Source organism: Pogona vitticeps, chromosome 1, assembly GCF_051106095.1.
Source record: "Pogona vitticeps strain Pit_001003342236 chromosome 1, PviZW2.1, whole genome shotgun sequence".
Lineage (NCBI taxonomy): Eukaryota > Metazoa > Chordata > Lepidosauria > Squamata > Agamidae > Pogona > Pogona vitticeps.
The window spans coordinates 282,954,146-282,974,101 of NC_135783.1; the positions used below are offsets into that span (position 1 = coordinate 282,954,146).

At 39.9% G+C, this 19,956-nt stretch overlaps 1 protein-coding gene across 6 annotated transcripts in view; it reads left to right on the forward strand.

Annotated features, from left to right (window-relative positions):
• TRIM44 (tripartite motif containing 44) overlaps nt 1–19,956 on the forward strand; it is a 146,264-nt gene that overhangs the window by 122,563 nt on the left and 3,745 nt on the right. For 2 of the 6 annotated variants that reach the window (XR_012082481.2, XR_012082483.2), the window contains 3 exons: nt 14,176–14,298; nt 15,337–15,370; nt 17,370–17,432. The exons of 1 other annotated variant lie outside the window; for it this stretch is intronic. Coding sequence is in view for 1 of the 5 variants with exons in the window: in XM_020782798.3 (XP_020638457.3) it covers nt 14,176–14,263 (88 nt within the window). In the remaining 4 variants the exon portion in view is untranslated. The remainder of the gene's footprint in view (nt 1–14,175; nt 14,299–15,336; nt 15,371–17,369; nt 17,433–19,956) is intronic. 3 more of the 6 variants (XR_013540680.1, XM_020782798.3, XR_012082480.2) reach the window with 2 other exon arrangements.

The window sequence follows — 19,956 nt, forward strand, 5'->3', positions numbered from 1 at the left end:
TGACTGGTTACTGAGGGAAGTCTTGCCTGAAGAGAAAGGTCTTTGCCTACTTGTGGAAAGATAACAAACATGGGGCCAGACTGGCCTCCTGTGGGAGGGAGTTCCAGAGAAGGCTCTCTCTTGTGTCCCCATCAGACACACCAGTGAAGGTGGTGAGACCGAAGGAAAGGTCTCCCCTGATTATCCTGATGATAACCATTATAATTAGTGCCTATTATTTTCTTGAAATGACCGTAGGTGCAAAGATGGAAAAGAATTTTCCTCTCCTGAGAAGAATTCATCTGCATGACCGTGCTTCATTTTGGTGTTTGTGTTAATGAACTATGCTAACACAGTGTCTGGAAAATGGAAAAGCCTGCTCAGCTTTTCCTACACACGAGGCTCTTACTTTCTCCTGTTGTTTATATACAAACAAATTCACAGTCTCTCTCTGTCTTAAGCTACCTATTCAGCGTGCTTGGCTCTACCACTAGGTTGCATTAAAAATGGCAAAAGCTGGCTGAAAATAGATTACCTCTGCAGATGGCTTCTAGAACCAGCATGCCTTGCCTACTCAAAAGAAAACAATGTGGTTCCTCCATTAGTAGCTGATTGATCTCCGATTATTTACCTCTGTGAGGGAGCTTCAGCCTTTTGTCTCTCACTGTGATAAACGCAACCTGGGACAGAGTTTGATCTTAGCATCAATCGGCGACAAAGCAACATATTCCATTAAAGAACTGCATGTATAGAATGCTGCTGGAACCCTGTCTATTCCATCTCCAGCAGTTCACTCAAGCTTCTGCAAAATTTATTTTTTTATGTTGCACTTGAAACTTCAAAAGGGGCTCACTGTAGGTAAAACATTTTTCCATTCTTACAACAATAAAATAGCTTGCTGCTTTGCAGATGTATTTTTATTTATATAAAAGTACATATCTTTTGCTCCCGGAGCCCATGCATCATTCAGAGCAACCCACTGCAATTTAAAGCCATACTATAATATAAAATTATATGTTCAGTAAAAAATACAACAAGAATGCAAAAGCGATAAAAACACAGATGCAGAGACTATAAAGGCTGAGATAAAGCAACCTTTAAAACAAAACCAACACTTAGCCATTGGCTATACTGGTTACGAAACATGGGTGTTGCAGTCTTACAACATCTGGAAGGCCCATCTCCCTTTTCCCTCTTTTGAGGCAAAAACCTGGAGGAATTAAAATATCTTCTATAATAGGTAGAAGACATTATTTCACAGGGAAAGGTTTTCAACAATATTGGTACATCTACAGAAAAGGGATTCATTAAGGTAGGTGAGACACAGAGAAGGGTTTTGCCTAGAGTGGTCCTCACCCGACCAGATAGGCGGGATATAAATTAAATAAATAAATAAATAAATATCTTAAGCTGCAAGTAGGTTGGTAAAAGACTGAGGTAGACAAATTGTGTCTCTCCAGATATTGTTGGACTGCAACTCCCTGTCTCCTGGTTATTCATGTTAGGGCTGATGGGAATTGCAATCCCATAACCTTTGAAAGGCTATACTTTGCCCATTAATGGAATTCAAAGAGGCAAATTTCTGCTACTTTAGGTACAACCCATTTAGAGTTGTGAAGTAGTCTATTAACAAGTGATGAAAATTATAAATACCTTGGAAAACTAGAAGCAGATAACATCCTGCACACAGAAGTTAAAAGATCTGACAGAAGGAATACATCAAAAGACTGAAGAATCTTAAAATCGAAATTGAATGGTGGAAATACAGTCAAAGCCATAAACACATGGGCAGGTCCAGTAATTAGTTACCCAGCTGGAATAATATATTGAGCGCCAAATGAATTGGACCAAAAACACGAAAGTTAATGAATATGCATCACAAAAAGTGATGTGGGTAGATTATATTTGCCGTGAAAAATTGGAGACTGTGGATTACTACAATTACTGTAGGTAATTACTGTAGGAGCCTAAATGATTATATTAGTACAAATAGAGGGGAAAGTATCTAAGGAGACTAGAGAATATTTTGAAAACAACAGAAACAAAGGCACAATATAAGAAACAACATTTTGAAAATAAATAGTTGGAAAAATAAACCACTACATGGACAACATCTGGGAAATATTGACGGAAAGCATGATCATAATTCAACATGGGCATGGCTAAAACTGGGGATCCTTAAAAAACACCAAAGGGTTGATTTTTGCTGCAGAAGCACAAGCACTCCAAACCAATGTGTTGAAAGCTAAGATGACGATGATGATGATGATGATAATTTTGCCTTTTCAGCTGCTTTCATACAGATTATCCCATTATGATGAGACTCAACAATTAATCAAGAATGATAAATTTTGCAGACATTTGTCAAATCCCCACTTGCTGCTGAAAATCTCTGAATATGAGGACAATTGAATCTCAGTCTCCAGTCATAGAGGTCAGCTGCTTGTTCGTATGTTTCCAAGAATCTTCTGTGTCTGTTTCCCTGTTTTCAAGGGAGAAGCCCAGGCTGATCCCACTGTCTTCCTTGCTTCTGGCCTTTTAATCTACGTTCTGAGGAATGGAGCATGACAGCAAGAGGAGATTCTGCCTGGCTGTTCTTCCCAAGCACTGAAGGCAATATAGGATAGAGGAAAAATAGAGATATATTTATAAACCAAGTGCACGGCATATTCTCATCTGTCAGTTGCAAGGTTTTATATGAACAGACACTCTGGTGGGAAGAACATCTCTGTGTATCTTTCCTTAACTTCTCAATATTAAATGTTGAACTGATAGAAAAAGGGCGTATCATATATCTGTGAGTGTCCTTCCCCCCCTTTTTTTAAAAAAAATCATATTTGTGGGTGACATTTTTGTGAGTAGGTACCGTCTTAGATTAAAAAGATGAAAGGGAGGGGGGAAGAATGCAATCAATTGCAAGGTGAATTTGATCAGACATTTGTCTTCAATGATGTACAAGCTTTTAGCTGTTAGGGACAAATTAATTTTATTCAGGCTCCACATTCCACTGTTAGCTAATCAGGAGACCTTCCACAAAGATGAGATATCTGCTTTCCGGAATAAGTTTTAAAAAGTAGTACTTCAATAAAATAAAAACTATAAATAGTGTGAAGTGAAGAGGACGGAATACATCTCACATCTGACACCAGTTTGGCTTTTGGAGAAGCATGCCGTCAAATAAATGGCTTTAACATCTGGTGTGTTGGAAGGAGCACTTGCTGAAGTACATCTTCTTGTGGATTTGTTGGTGCTGAGGGAGAAGAAGAGTGTTTTAATGCCTCAGAAGTCTGGTTTCCAGATAAAAGACATAGGGGCAAACAATGGAGAGGGATAGTTGCTCACTCTCTTTATGAATTTCCTGTGGGATGTCTTAGTGGCTACTACTTGGGAAGGTCCAGACATAATGGGAAACCATGGTTTATCACTACATGAGTAAGCCAGACCAGGGTTCAATCTCATTGGCTCCCTCTCTTTTCTTTTTCTGTGTCCCGAGAGAGAACCAACCATTATTAAATTAATGACAGTTTACTGAGCTGTGGTTAATGAAAACAAGCCAAGAACAAACCATGATTCATTTTCTGGCCTGTTTACACTAACTTTAATTTAATCCTTAAATATGGACATGGGAAGAAACCCTTGTTTAAAATTGTACCCAGTCTCCCTTTTTCTTTTTCTTACCCGGAAGACAGGGAAATACGGCTCTGGCAAGCTTTGAAACAGTTCAGATTAAATTTAAGGCCACTAAAGTACAGTGGGGTCTCTACTTAAGAACTTAATCCGCATTGGAAGGTGGTTCTCAAGTTGAAAAGTTCTTATGTTGAATCTGCATTTCCCATAGGAATGCATTGAAAACCATTTAATCCGTATCTGCTCTTTTCCGTCCATAGAAACTACAGTGGAACCTCTACTTAAGAACTTAATCCGTTTTGGAATTGTGTTCTTAAGTTGAAACGTTCTTAAGTTGAAGCAAAATTTCTCATAGGAATGGACTGAAAACCAATTAATCCGTTCCAGCTGTTTTTTTGTTATGTAGAGGTGCGTTCGTACATTGAAGCATTAGTTCCCATAGGAACTAATGCAAAGCTGGTTAATACGTACTCTACCAGTAGGGGGAGAATTTTTTTTTAACCTAAGATGACCTAAGGTTAAAAAAAGAGCAGGAAAGGTTTTTTTTCCTGTTCTTATCTTGGATTTCTGTTCTCAAGTAGAAGCAAAATTTAGCAAATGGAGCTGTTCTTAAGTTGGATTGTTCTTAAGTAGGGATGTTCTTAAGTAGAGACCCCACTGTATTAGATTGCATACAGTGTTAGTTTGATCCATCATGAGAGAGTTCCAGCTCTAAATCACCTATTGAGTGTGTTGGTCATTAGCGGTGGTATGGCAAGAAATGCTGACACTTCATGTTTGCAGGCAACTTTGCAAAGTAGTTCCTACTATTGCCATAATTTTATAAATATTCACATTTCATGACTGGTGCATTTCACCAAAGCTATTTTTTAAGAATCCTCAAAACATGCTACTGGTTTGTGTTTTAACCTTTTCACTGTAACTTAGACCTTGAGAGACATTTCGCAACTGAAATCGTTTACCACTGTAAACATAAGAGCATTTGGTTCATAATGTTCCAACACAATAAATGTGGAATATTGCTCCCTTCTCGTTCTGTGCTTTCTATCATTTAAGATCAGGGATTCAGTGTTTTGTGGTCTTGATGTCCATGTGTAAACTCTTTTCATTGCCTTCTTGTGGGCATGTTTATGACCAGCACACTTTCTGATAATTGGAAGTGGAGTATGGTTTTATCCTGCCTCTGTTATCAGTCAGTTAGGATAGTCCTATAGTGTAGATTGAGTCAATCCGATTTTCCAGTTAGGTGTCCTGCTTTCTGTACAGCTCTTTGGGAAAAGTGATGACACATTAATCACCTGATGCAAGTAGTCATATGTGAGTAAATAGGAGGACATAATAACAGTTGTATTGCCACAAAATAAAATGCTTTTTTTCCCCATGTGGGTCCAGCTTAGGATCACCAGTTGGGAACATATAAATGAAGCTATCTGATATTTAGATCATTAGTCCACGTTTCTTGCCATAATCTGTTCTTACTGACAGCAGCAATCCAACATACTGGGCACAGATCATTTCCTTCATTCCTCTTGGCTTAGGTGGTTTAACTGGGATTTAAAGGTTATATCTGTGGAAAGCATGTGCCTTGAACTATGGCAGATATCTCAAGTGGTTCTCAACTAAGGAAGAATTAAGTACTGTGCATTCATAGGTGAAGTGATCTGAGTTGAACATAGCCACCCTATGACCTACACATGCTTACTATTTTATTCCCCTTCCCTGTTTTAGATTGCAAATAAGTATATTTGGGGGATAAATAAGAAGGTCCTATTCCAAAGCTGGATGACACTTAGGCAACTTATACTGGGGTATAACAAATTCCTTTATAGAGCTTGGGAAAGGTACATTTTTGGCATGAAATTCCCAGGATCTCCTAACTAGCATGGAAAGAAGCCATGTTGGGTTGGGGATTCTAGAGCTTATAATTAAAAAAAAACAAAGAACAACTTATCCAAGTTTTAGGCCATTACTGCTTCCTTTATATACTGTTGCCACAACAGGAGAAACTTCCCTACTGCCAAACCCTTTCCCTCCACTAGAGGCCATGATCATGTGTAAATGCATGCTGCTGCACACAGAGGGCTTGATACAATGCTGTATCCACTGCCATTCCTAGCACATTTGTCTGCACTTGTCCCTGTTAATCATTTGCACATGTAAATGTTAAATACAATAATAATGTATGGTGAAAATGCATAATGACTGAAGCCTGCCATATCATTAGCGTCTCAGAAAGGACAGGCATCTTATGATGCGCTTTTCAATTTTTCATTGATATTCATAGGACTCTAAATTAATAAAGAGCATCAGAGAGTTTTCAACACTTCTCTGCTAATGTTGTCATATTCTCTGATCCCAGAATTTGATCTCTTCGGCAGCTCTTGACAATTTTCTTGTGAAGACACTGTGAGGAGGCAGAGAAGAAAAGGAGGCAGTGCGTTGCGGGGAGCTTATAATAAATCTGGCTCCTCATTACAATTGTTGCTGTTGATGACATGCTGATGACTGTCAGTTAGTGTTCCAAAGGCACTCTCCATTACATAAAATGTGTAAAACTTATTTTTGAGGGCTTTTGAGGTGTCACACATGGCAGATCTCTGTGAACTGTTTTTGACACAGCTGTGTTTTTGCTGCCTCCAACGGGGCTACAGTGAATGTCTGACTCAGATTTATATTTCACGTGTGTGTTTTTAAACAGTGATGCTGGGAGCTGCCTTGCACAGCCTGAATTTCCTAGAGTAATCCATGTAGGAAATTGCATTTGAGTTCAAACTCACCAGGCATAAACTCTACAAACTGGTTGTAGTACCAGAGATGTATCCATAAACATGTGACAACAAGTGCCTCTGAGCATGGGCAGAATGCTGTTGAGGAAATAATCCGTAGAATTGTCTTCTACTTACATTCATACTTAAAAATGTTTTACACTATATTATTCTTATCTTCTTGTTCTTGCAGGGGGCCATGGCTAAAAGCAATACATATACAGTGGTGCCTCGCATAGCGAGGTTAATCCGTTCCGGATTAACCTTCGCTATGCTGAAGCATCGTTGAACGGGGCAGGGAATTCCATTGGAACGCATTAAACATGGTTTAATGCGTTCCAAATGGGCCGAATACTCACCGTTCAGCGATGCTTCTTAATGGCCGGCAGCCATTTTCGCACCCTCCCCTCACTTAACGAGGGCGCGAAAACGCTGCGCGCGGCCATTTTGGGCCATTTCCGGGCTTCTGGCGGCCATTTTGGCCGCCGAACAGCTGATCATCGGGCTTCGTTTCGCGAAGATCGGTAAGCGAAACGCTTACCGGTCTTCGCAAAGCGAATTTTGCCCTATTAAAAAAACGTTGAGCGATCGCATTAGCGATCCCAAAAAAGGGATCGCTATGCGATTTCATCATTGTACGGTGCGCTCGTTAAGCGAGGCACCACTGTATCATACTTGTTAGGCTCTGGTTTGTTCCTACTCCTTGCTAGTAGCTGTTACATTTTGTTTCTTCTCTAAAGTTCTTACTGTTTGTGCCTTCCTTGCCGCCCAGAGTAGACCTTTGGTCCAGATGGGTGGGGTAGAAATCCAAACAAACAAACAAATACATAAATACATAAATACATAAATAAAATTACTGGGCACTATTTTGGGTTTGTTTCTGGTCCAGGAATCTTTAATGCTGCTCTAAGGCCCATAATGTCCTTTCTTCTTGATCTTCAAAAAAGTGCAGGTTTCCTTTTACCTCCGTTCTTTCCAGCCTCAGTTGATGAATTCTTCGCAAAATAAGATTTCTGAGGAAGGTCAGAACAAGCTTGGTGGGAACTTTGCCTGAGGGAAGCTGGAGGCAACTCTGAGGCAAATAAGTGGCTTTTAACTTTCCCCCCATCCCAGCTAATAATCAGTGGGTAGCAAGTATTTCCTATCTCTCTCCTCCTTTGTTCTTTGCTGCTTTTATGTGTTGTTTTTGCTAAATTTCTACCACTACAAGTATAATATAGAATAGATATATAAATAGATATATATTAAGTTTACCCCATTCTGGCCTATGAAAAAAATTGGCTAATGTGTCCATCACACATGCTGGCCTGTACGTGGCATACACATTATTTTCTATAAAGAAATGAATGAGAGATTTCTCAATGGAGTGGCAGCTGAGAATTTTGCTTACTTCCTCCTTTGTAAAGAAAGAGAGTAGTTTGCCCTTCTGCTTTGCCAATCCCAGTCGGAGAACTCTTTAATATGAAAACTATCAAGAAAGATACTTTGTCCCATAAATTTAGAGGATAAATGATACTGACACCCTCTGGTCTACAAGTAAAGAACAAAATCAGGTAATTGCATGCATTTTTCTTTTTCAATGATCTTTGTTGCACTGGCTGTAAATGGCCATCCATGTGTCATATCATTTGCTTCATTTAGGATTTAAGTCTTTTGGAAGGACGGAGATGCGGGAAGAGAATGTAAGTCTGTTTAGTCTCTTCCCAACAACCATTAAAATAATTTCTGAAAGACTGAGATGGCTGAACAGATAAAACTATGTTAGCCATTTCTAATCAAAGGCCATTACATCCAGATCAATTAGTTTATTGGGAACCATTTAAATGATATGTAGGCTATGTTTAGAAAACAGTTTCCCAGTTTGCTTGGCTCTAAAGAGTTGCTGGGAAAGAGCACAAATGTCTACTATCAGGATGGCAGAGGTACAGGCATTTATGTGAGACCATGAAGGCAGTATAAGTACTGTGCATCTGTGCATTTTCAGCAGCCTGATGATGTGGACAGAAACCTTAGAGAGGGGAAGGGTATCACATGACTGCTGGACCCTTGCCCTTCCTGGCTTATAAAAGCTTCCATAAAGGGACTGATTGAATGGGTAGGAGGAGTGGTGAATGCCTCCTTGCAACAGGGCAGGATCCCAGCATGCCCGAAGGAGGCAAAAATAGAACCATTTTTGAAAAAGCCCAATTTAGATCTGACAATACTGAATAATTATTGACCTGTCTCTAATATTCCAGTCTTCGGCAAAGTGCAGGAGCAAGTTGTGGTTTCTCAGCCCCAGGGGGTTCTGGATGAGATGGGTTATCTAGCTCCATTTCAATCTGGCTTCAGGTCTGGTTATGGGACAGACTGCTGTGATTGCCTTGGTGGATGACTTGTGTTGGGAACCGGATAGGGTGTATATCTGTCCCTGTTGGTTCTGCTGGACATCTGAGTGGCTTTTGATACTATCAGCCATGCTATCCTTCTGAACCCTCTCTCTGGGATGAGACTTGGTGGAGAGAACTCAGAAGGTCGTGCTGGGGGCTTCCTGTTCAACACCCTGGGCACTGCCGTGCGGGGTGCCTCAGGGTTCTATTTTGTTTCCAATGTTTTTGTGTCCCATATTATTTAACATTTACATGAAACTGCTGGGACACGTTGTCCAGAGTTTTGGGTTTTTGTGTCACCAGTATGCAGGTGACACCCAGCTCTATCTCTCCTTTCCACCTAAACTCAAGGAAGCTATTTCGGCTCCAGATCAGTGTCTGATGTCCATAATGGATTGGATGAGAGTGAATAAGCTGAAATGTAATCCAGACAAGACAGAGGTTAAAAGGCTATAAAGGAACTAGTTCATTTTGGAGTGGGGGGATAGTTTTGCATTTTTAAACTTGGGGACCTTGAGATGGTCCTGTGGGCTGCAAAAATATCAGTTTATTGTCACATGTAGCATGTGGACCACATGTTGCCCACCCCTGATCTAATAGAAAAAAAAGTTCGTAAATTATGGACTTGCCTCTTTCTGTATTCTCGAAGGCTTTCAAGGCCAGGATCCAATGGTTGTTGTAGGTTTTTTGGGCTGTTTGGCTGTGTTCTGTTTTCTTCCCAACGTTTTGTCTCTGTGGCATCTTCAGAAGACAGGAGTTAGAACTCTTGTCTGTGTTCTGATGTAGTGTGTGGGATAGTTGAGTATTTATGGCTATGGGATCAGCTTTTTGTCCTTTGTAGGAGATTGGGTGATTATGGTGATCAGGGTGGTTTTTGTTATGGGTGTATTGTTGTGATAAGGGGGAAATGATCTGCCACTTTGCTGAGTTTTAGACTTCCTTCTTTTTTGTTGAAGCTTTGCTGGTGTTTGTGGATTTCAATGGGTCATGGACGGCATGGGGAAACTTTTGAAAAAAACAAAAGCCTGCCTCTCAGCACTGAAAAATACAGTTCGCAAAAGGTCAACGAACTCTACCCAGCCACAAGGACTGGCGATCACTGCACACAAAAGACTAGCTAACAACATCCATCAATCACAGTGACAGATCATCTCCTCCCCTTATTACAACAATACACTCATAACAAAAAAAAACACCCTGATCACCATAATCACCCAATCTCCTGAAAAGGACAAAAAGCTGGTTCCATAGCTATAAATACTTACTTAACTTTCCCACACATGACACCAGAACACAGACAGAGTTCTGACTCTTGTCCTCTGAAGATGCTAGCCACAGACACTGGTGAAACATTAGGAAGAAAAACCTTCAGAACATGGCCAAACAACCCAAAAAACCTACAACAATCATTGCCTCTTTCACATTCCTCCCAGTGTGTCCAGTGTCATTTGATTACCAGCTCTTTTTGAACAGCCCATTTGCAGTTGTTTTTAGACCAGTTTTTCCTAGCCTAATCTCATACATTGAGGCAATATCTCATATTCTCAAGTTATTCTCAAGACTTTTTAGGGGGAAGGGAGTTGCTACAGATGATGAATAGACCATAAAATAGATGGCAAAGAAGATGAATACCCTGGGGAAACTTGCTATGTGTCACAAACCCTGATGATTTCTCAGAGATCTTCACTGCATTAGCTAGCATTTATTTTCCTACACTATAGAAATGATCACGACAGATTGGAAGTGTCACTTTCACCTTTCTCCTACATTTCTTTTCCCTGTTGATTTTGTTGAACATCTATAGGAAGATGTACATACACTAGCAACTGCACTGACAAGATGAATAACAAATGCTATGCAAGCTAATTGACCTGAAAATAAAAATTAAATAATATCTTACTATAGTGAGAAGGGGAGGGGGAGGCCATAGTTTCTCTGAAATATAGTTTGTTTCTGGTGGTCAGTAAATAGCTCAAAGCACATTCCAAATACAATGATTTTCGTACATTGGCCCTCTTAAGTAACTACTTACAGTGGGGTCTCTACTTAAGAACTTAATCCGTATTGGAAGGTGGTTCTCAAGTGGAAAAGTTCTTATGTAGAATCTGCATTTCCCATAGGAATGCATTGAAAACCATTTAATCTGTATCTGCTCTTTTCCGTCCATAGAAACTAATGGGAAGCTGGTATTCCGCCTTCTACCACTAGAGGGGGATTTTTTTTCCCCTTAGGTCGGGGAACAGTGTTAAAAGCACTTCTGACGAAGCTAATTTTGAAGCAATGGACTGAAAACAAATTAATCTGTTCTGGCTGTTTTTTTTTGTTATGTAGAGGTGTGTTCGTACATTGAAGCATTAGTTCCCATAGGAACTAATGCAAAGCTGGTTAATACGTACTCTACCACTAGGGGGAAAACTTTTTTTAACCTAAGATGACCTAAGGTTAAAAAAAGAGCAGGAAAGTTTTTTTTTCCTGTTCTTATCTTGGATTTTTGTTCTCAAGTAGAAGCAAAATTTAGCAAATGGAGCTGTTCTTAAGTGGAATTGTTCTTAAGTAGGGACGTTCTTAAGTAGAGACCCCACTGTACCTCATCCACTGTTAGCACTGTTTATATATCTGTACTATTGGTTTAAGACATGCTGCATGCACTTCTGTGGTACATGAATTACCTGCTAATAGTGAGCTGGAGAAAGAGACACATCAAAGGGGTAATGGCCTCCAGAACAGCGTTTGTGGGTCCATTTACCCACACTTCAGATAACATGTCTTTCTTGTTTTACACAAGGTGGTATGTGCCTGATTCTGTAGAACATGACCTGCCTGGGGGTTCCACAACATGCTGGGACCGCAAATGTTTTTATACTTTGGCTGTCTTTTTCTACTGCTTCATTGGACATGTTTTCCAACACAGATCTCTATCCTGCTTTTACCATGTCTGTATTAAACATGCATGCATATGTGCTGCTTGGTTATCTCATTATTTCATCATCTCTGTCAATACTTCTTATTGGTTAACAGGTATTGTAGAATATTCAGATACAATTCATAGTCCCCTTGTGAGGTTCTTATCCAGTCTATGCATCTCTCTTTGCTGAGAATTCATGGCACTTCTTCAGATTATCTGTGGGTTCTCTAGGATGTGGGCACACCAACTGCATAGTGGAGCACATGCTTTCAAGTCCAAACTTTGACATGTCTTGTGAACTGAACCTGGAGAGCCACTGGCAAAGTAGTCTATATTGGGTTAGCTAGATTAGTAATCTTATAAAGTATGATGATATTTACCAATATTAAATGGTTTAAAATGGAAAATAGACAAATTCACGGAAGCTGTCAATGGCTCCTAATCATGATGCATATACACTGCCTCCAGAATCAGAGGCAGCTTATCTCAAAATACAATCATAGAGGACTAATATCGGGACATGAGCTCTTACCCTCATGTCTTGCTTATTATGGCCTTCCCATAGACATCTGTTTGGCCACTGGTTACTGGGCTAAAAGGAACTTTGGACTCATCCAGCAGACTGACTCTTCAGTTCTAAAACAGCTCAAATTCCTGTGTCCTTTGATTATTTTTAAGCTATAGGTTTTGTTTATTGTCCTTTGTTGATACCTTGTACAGTCTGAGCTCATTACCCCAAATCCTCTGCCATTGTTTCCTTGAATGGAGAGAGTGTGTTAAAACCACAGGTAACAGTCTGATGATGTTCGTCCCATGACACCTCTTAGCTCTGGGCCAATGGTCCTTTGGAAAACATTTATTTTTCTGTCACATTCTCACATCTGCTATCTTTAGTCATATTCTTTTAGTCTTCCTTTAAAAAATGGGTAGTATTCTGCATAGTATGCTCTCTGATTCCTAAAAAGACATATTTTCAGGAAAGTTCCTTTTCCCAGAGATTCTTTGTTTAAAAAGAGCTCATCTCTCTGTGAACTCCTGGCCTCCCAGTGAACTTGTGGCCTACAAGCAAGAATATCACAAAGACTGCTAGTTCTATGGCCATCTGGTCTGCTTTTACTAAAGCTTAGGCTCAAATGACGAATAAGCTATCTGTGTTGCATATTGTCATATGACAGAGAATATTCCTTTTCTGGCTCCAGATCCCCACCCTTTTGTCTGCTATACTTTGTCTGCCTATCTTGTTACCTCTTTGTTATATTCAAAATGTCTGAGAGAAGGCTGGGGGGGGGAGGCATTTTGAAAGGACTGTGTGCAGAGATGGTATGAGTCAAAAAACAAATAAATATATAAATATAGCAAATGAAATGGAAACTTTGTCCCATACTGCAGGCATAGCGGCTGGTAGAAAAGGGGTATATGAGCATATTTTGATGTCCATACCTGAAGAGCAGTGGGTAGTAATTAGTGAGAACTTGCTACGACTTGGTTCTAATTTGTTCTGAAACTGTAGTTCACGTAAAAATAAGTCTTGTGGCAATCTAATATGTTTTGCTTTTCAACCATTGTTGCTTGAACTTGTATATTATGGGAAACTGTGGTTAGTTTAAAAGTGGAGACTTGCGATGTCTTTCACTGTCAAGCAAGAGAGAAGAATGGGCAAGGGAAGCACTCAAGCCCAAGGCTGACGTTCAGTTTTTCATTTAGTGGGAAGGAACCATCCATTACTGGTAAAAGGATCAGGAAGCAAGCATAGGAAAGCCTTTGCTAGTCATCCATTTCCAGTCAGACTAGACAAAGACTAGGCTAGATGAATAGGAAGCTTAACCTTCTGTAAGACAACTTCCTGTATTCCAAGCCATGATGGTTTTCTTCCAGATATGGATTATTCTTTGATAAAGAATGTGCATAAGCTTATTTAGGAAAAAGTAGTTCAGTAAGATGTAAGTAACGAGCAATGCATTAAGTCTCTATTTAAAATGTGTATTTTAAAGAATCCGTAAATAGAATACTGAACCAAATCCTTCTGAAGCTAGTGGGACTGAGCTATTTGAAAATAGTGTATACAAGTTTGCATAACACACAACCAAGAAAAGCCTCTGGGAGATGTGAGTAGGTTAATCTCTACGAAGCAGCCACCAGTTCTCAGTCTAACTTGGAGAATTTCTTATAGTTAAGCCAGAGAGGGGGTTTTGGCCTTAACATTAGGCAGGCTTATTCCTCTCCTATTGAAGATTTGCATGGTGAATTGAATAATGAGTGCACATTTCCAAACTAACTCACAGCTACTGATTTCCTATATTTGTTCAGTTGAAGAATGGTGCGTTCATATGTATTTCTACCTAAGAATTCATTGCTGCTTAACTAAGAATGTAAGTCCTTTGTTTGATTTTGAATATGCCCTAGATCAACCTTATTCTGTTAAGCTTTATACTGCATTGGTACCAGTTCGTGTTAATAGCAGGCCTTAATATCACATATTATAATCCAGAAACTGATGTATGATGTTATTCTACATTTTTTTTTCTTCCAGAGCTGATGGTATCCCTCCACTGAGCCCTCCCCAAAGGGACCGGCCATATAATGATGATGATCCATCACCTACCAATGGACCCTGTTAAGCAAAAGAAGTTTAGCTACTAAGCCGGCTGTGCAGGTATTTTTACTCAGCGGCCACAAATATGCTTTATAATATATTGATACAATACATGGTGTGGAATTGATATGTAGTTATATTTCAATGGATGGGGTCAGAGTTCAGGTATTACTTAGCCAACTATGGGTGACCTTGAGCAATACATGGTCACATGGTCATTAGAATAAAATAAAATTAGAACATATGGTGATTTATTTTGTGATCATGAAGGAAACTAGACATGCCACAATAATAATAGGATCCAATTTCTTATTTAACTAGGTGTTGTCTGATTCTTGGAAATGTGTCCAATGACTAATTCATTAGAGACCATCATAAAGAGAAAAACCACAAAAGTTGACAACAGGTCTCTGTGCTGTGCACTGTTGTAGGTAATTCCATAACTGGAGGACATCCAGACTTCAAGCCAGGATCACTATAGGTTGAATCCAGGCTAAGTTGGCTGAACATTGAAATGATATGGCTGCACATCTGCTAGTCTGGATTTGACTTGTTTTATTTCTGCTTTTTAGGATTATTAAAGGAATCTAGTTTCCATAGAGTATGCCCACCCTTAAGAGATTATTTTTAAGACTTAAATGTATACTCTGTGGACTACAAAAAATGCTTTTATGCCTCCAAATCCCTAACCGGATGGAACCAATTCAGCAGTAATTTGTCCACAAGGAACATTTGAAATCTCATTGTGAATTGCATAGGACAGGACCAGATTTTGCCCATTTGTGTTCAAAATATGCTGGTGGTATTTAGCTTCTCTAGTAACTTACACAGTTCAGATCTATGAGCAACCTAATTTTTTAATCAATTTCTCCTCAAATCCAGTGTGCAAATAATGGCTGAAACTGGAGTAGGCCTATTGAATCAGGATGATTTATTGAGTCAATTTCTCTATAAGTTTCACTGATTTTGCAGAATCATAGAATGACAGAATAATTAAGTTGGAAACGCTTATAAGGCCACCGAGTCCAACCCCTTGCTCAGTGCAGGAATCCAAATCAAAATAGATCTGATAGATGGCTCTCCAATTTTCTCTTGAAGGCCTTCAGCACTGGAGCGCTCACCACCTCCCAAGGTAATTGGTTCCATTGTCGTACAGCTCTAACAGGACGTTCTTCCTGATTTTCAGATAGAGTTACTCTAGTTGTGATTTACTACACTATAGGATTTCAACCACTGTGTGGTTGTGACTGTGGCAACTGAGAATTTGACTGGTAATGTGCTAAGGTAAAGGGATCACATATCAGGCCTCCAGAATGAGTAAAAAATTGATTGGGGGGGGGGGAGAAGACTTTCTGCTGTAGAATTTTGAGATTCAGGGCATTTTAAATGGCAGCTTTACTAATTTAGCCTCTTCTGATTTTGTTCAACATTCCAGAGCTGTAAGAGCCTCCAGTACTTGCATCGGGATTATTTTTCTAGGCAAATGAATGGGGTGGGGTCTTTTTCAGCCCATTATACAACAGCAAAATCATATCATGTTATTAAAAGTATTTCTTCATCCTTTCACCCTTCATATTTGCAAAAACTCTCTCTAACATTGGCTTTTCATTAGTTGCAATAAATTTGAATCTTGGTTAAATTGCAGCTAGGCCTGACTGATCAGTAGTATTTTAAAACCTCTTGAGATCCCCCCCCCCCCCCCGCAGTAGTCAAAGGGAAGGAGAACAATACAGTCTTGCTTTGGGTTTAATTCCAAGAGAGGCCATGGATACAGTTCAAACTCTAGGAGGCTTTCTGGGAAGAAGGTTTCACAAAGGATACTTTGTTCCCTTTCGGGACAGATGCCACCAAATAGTAGAGTTCATTTCTTAATTATTTTTCCAGGGTTGCACCATTTCCAGTTTACTCCCAAGTACTTTCACATAGAAACGCTTGGCATGACACAGGGGGTGGAGAGAAGTGCTGAGAATTTGCTTTTTATGCATGGCATGACTCGTCTCATCTCTGTGAGCTCTATCTTGTTTCTAGGATACCCTTGCTTGGTTTTAATTTATGGGACCTGTTTTATTAGCTTTTTCATTCCTCTGTCTCCCATCATCCCCAATGTGCTTTGACTTTTCTACTATGCCTCTTTCTGCTTGGAGACAAGAATAACAGTGCAAAATAAATATTGAAAGACTATGGACTAAGATTCTGATACTCTGTGTTTTCAACAACAATGTGGAGCTTTTAGCGAAAGACTGATGATACCAAGTTCTTGGAGTTCAACAGGATGTGCTTAAGTATGTTCACAAAGTAGTGTACATTGGAAGTGAGAGAAGGATGTAAAAATGACCGTCCATGCCACGAAGAATTTTAATCAAAGTTTGCTTATTTTAATGCTTTAGACGAAGTCTTTATTGCTCAATCAACAGATCATTGCAATATTCAAATCATTAATACACCAAATTAGTACGTAAATTATGTCATGCCATTAGTATTTTAATAAAGTGGTGTGTCATCTTCCCTTTCAACATGAAATTAATCATCACATCTTAATAAAAGGATACTAATAGTTAATCCCAATCATAGCTAAATAAAATGGAAACCAACACTTTTCTGCAACAGCATTTCAAGGGGATAGTATTTTTTCTGATCAAGAAGCAGTCAGAATAAGCGGTCTTCCTACCTTTCCTCTCAGATGGAATCCTTTTCAGATATGTACTTAAGCATGTTCTCCTGAGTCTTACTTGAGTTATTTTGTGGAACAGAAAACAAAAAAGTGCAAAGTAGTAGCAGGCTATTTTTTTTTTGAAGCAGGTGTTAGACTGAACCAGATGGAAAGTGGTTGTTAAGAAAAAGAGCAACACGTTTGCATCCCAGTAATGAAAAGAAACAGGTTTCTTTTAAAAGATAGACATGATGTTGGCATTATAAAGAATGTCCAGCATATACAGTCATTATGACGAATCCGCTTCATGACGACGTTTTTGCGATCGCAAAACGATGGTCTAAATAGGGTTTTTTCGCTTTGCGATGATTGGTTCCCTGCTTCGGGAACCAATTCTTCGCAAAATGATGTTTTTTTAACAGCTGATCAGAGGCTTCAAAATGGCCGCCGGGTAATTAAAGTGGTTCCCCACTGTTTTTAGGGACGGATTCCTCGCTATACAGGCACTAAAAATGGCCGCCGTATGGAGGATCTTCGCTGGATGGTGAGTTTTTAGCCCATTGGAACACATTGCACTGTTTTCAATGCATTTCAGTGGGCTTTTTATTTTCGCTTTACAATGTTTTCACTTAACAGCGATTTTCCTGGAACGGATTATCGCCGTTAAGCGAGGCACCACTGTACTTATTCACTGTCCTTTGCAGAAGAACATTAAGGAAGTTTATGTGTAAAGATGGGCATGAACCTCAGTCAAAGAGCTATATTCTGAACATTCAGTGAGTGTGGCACACCATGACAAAAACCTGTACAGAGTCAATCTATAGTGACTTGACACATAATTAGAGATGGGCACAAACCTTGATTTGGAGGTTTGTGTCGGTTTGTTGGACCAGCGCCATAGGTGCCACATGTTCCCTTCCCCCACCCCCTGACTGGATCCCCTACTCACCAGCTGGTGTGTGTTGCTCTTCTCCTCCTCTTTGGGCAGTTGACCAGTTCAGCAGGAGCACATGCTTCCTTCCTCCACCTCCTCCAGTAGTCGTCCACTCAGACAAGAGGCAGAGCAGGGATTTCAGAAGTGCTACCTTCAAGTGGGCAGCTGCTGGAAGAGGTTGAGGAGGGAAACACACATTTCTGCTTCGACTGGTTAAATGCCTTAAGAGGGGGAGAATAGCAGTGTGCACCAGCTGGTGAGTGGGGGATCCAGTCGGGGCATGCTGCACCTATGGTGCTGATCCAACAAACTGGCACAAACCTCTGAACCAAGGTTCATGCCCATCTCTAGTTACGTGTCAGGTCACTATGGATTGACTCTGTGTAGGTTTTTGTCACGGCGAACTGCACTCACTGAATGCTCAGTATGTTCAAAATACAGCTCTTTGACCACTGAGTTGAACAAGAACATAGCAAAGAAAGAAGATCTGATTTCTTTCTGATCAAATGATACTATCTTGAATGAAGTCCTAAAATTAAGTTTGAACCCAGAGGAAATAGTGAAGGTCACCGTTTATTTGTCTTTAGAAAAATCATTGCTGTTCTAAAACTGTTGACAGAAACTAAGCATGATACACCTGGATTTAATTTATATTCATAGAGGTGAGATGCTTCCTGTACATAGTCCAAGAAGGGAAAGTCCTCCCTTAAAGTTTTTTTTAACAGTCAGTAGAAGACAGTGATGGATGGCATTGTGAGATTTTTTTTAACCTACTCTACAAATAGATGGTACAACTCAGTATCTAGAACTGACAGTCCTGCCCTTGTGGACGGCCATAAATTTTGACAAGCTCTTCGTGTCAATCATGTCTAGATCATCTTTCAGAACATAAAACTCTTGTAAATCTTTCATAAAGCAATGCATGGGTTAAAGTTTTCATCTCTACCAAAGACAGAGCTGTCTTGTCTTGTTAAGAAAGTTAGGAAGGAGAGAAGGGCCATAATGTAATACATTATTCAGTCTGAAATGTGGGAGAAAATCATGCTAGTCCCTCATGTCTTCCAACTGCATTTTCTACTTATTTCTGTTTGCCTTGAGTCATTGTTGGTCCCAGGATTGTGCATAATCAAGTTGAAAGGGAATAAGCAAGATAAGAATGTGATGAGAGGGAGAGAGAGAAATAAAAGAGATTTCATAGATAATATTCTGTCCATATCTTTAAACATAAGTGTGAACAGATAGATAGACAAGTTTAGAGACATGAGAATCAGGATTCAACACAATTCCTCTCCCCCGCCCCATTGCTGAAATCCACAGGGGTAAGGAAGTCACAACTAGAGTAGGCCCATTGAGTCAGTTGAACTTAATAACCAAATCCTTTCTGATTAAATGGGCCTATTCTCGTTGTGACTTACTGCTGGATTTCAGCTGGTGAGTACATCTAGAAGGACCATCTTTGTACTTTACACCAGGAAATGGGTTACCCTTAGTTGACAGTTGATATGATACATGAAGTCCCATTTTCTGTATCCTACAAGCAAGCACCGTAGTAGTTTCCAGTAGCAAAGATTGTAACATTTACGTCCTATGCTATGTAGTGTTCTTTGAATGTATTAATATTACTGGAATTATTCACAGCCTCTTCACAGGTGAGGGACCAATTAGGATGATGCACCAAGATACTGATGGATCCAAATGGTTTCCTGGTGGCTCTTGGGGAATTTCCAGTTGCCTTGGCCTGCAGTCTTGTCAAAGTCCTGATCGACCTTTGGAACGGGAAAATGGCCAGGGCTGTGGGCACAATTGATCCTAAGCATCTCCTCCCTTGGAGTGGAGCCAATTCAACCCACTGGTTTTCCAAGAATTACCAGGAATGAGTGGGATAGAGACCAAAATGATAATGGTGGAAAATTTGGAGTGAATCCAACTGAACATGGGCTAGAGCTCATTTGAAGGCAACAAAGAAAGGATTCCTCTGTGCCATCATTGTGTCTGCATAGAGTCATCCACCAGAGTTGCTTTGAGTGGTCTGGGGCTTAATGCATGTCCCACTAAAAGTATAATACCAGCTCTAAGGAATTTGCACAACACATTACAGACAAAGTCACTCAGAGGCACTCTGAGTTGGATGCTA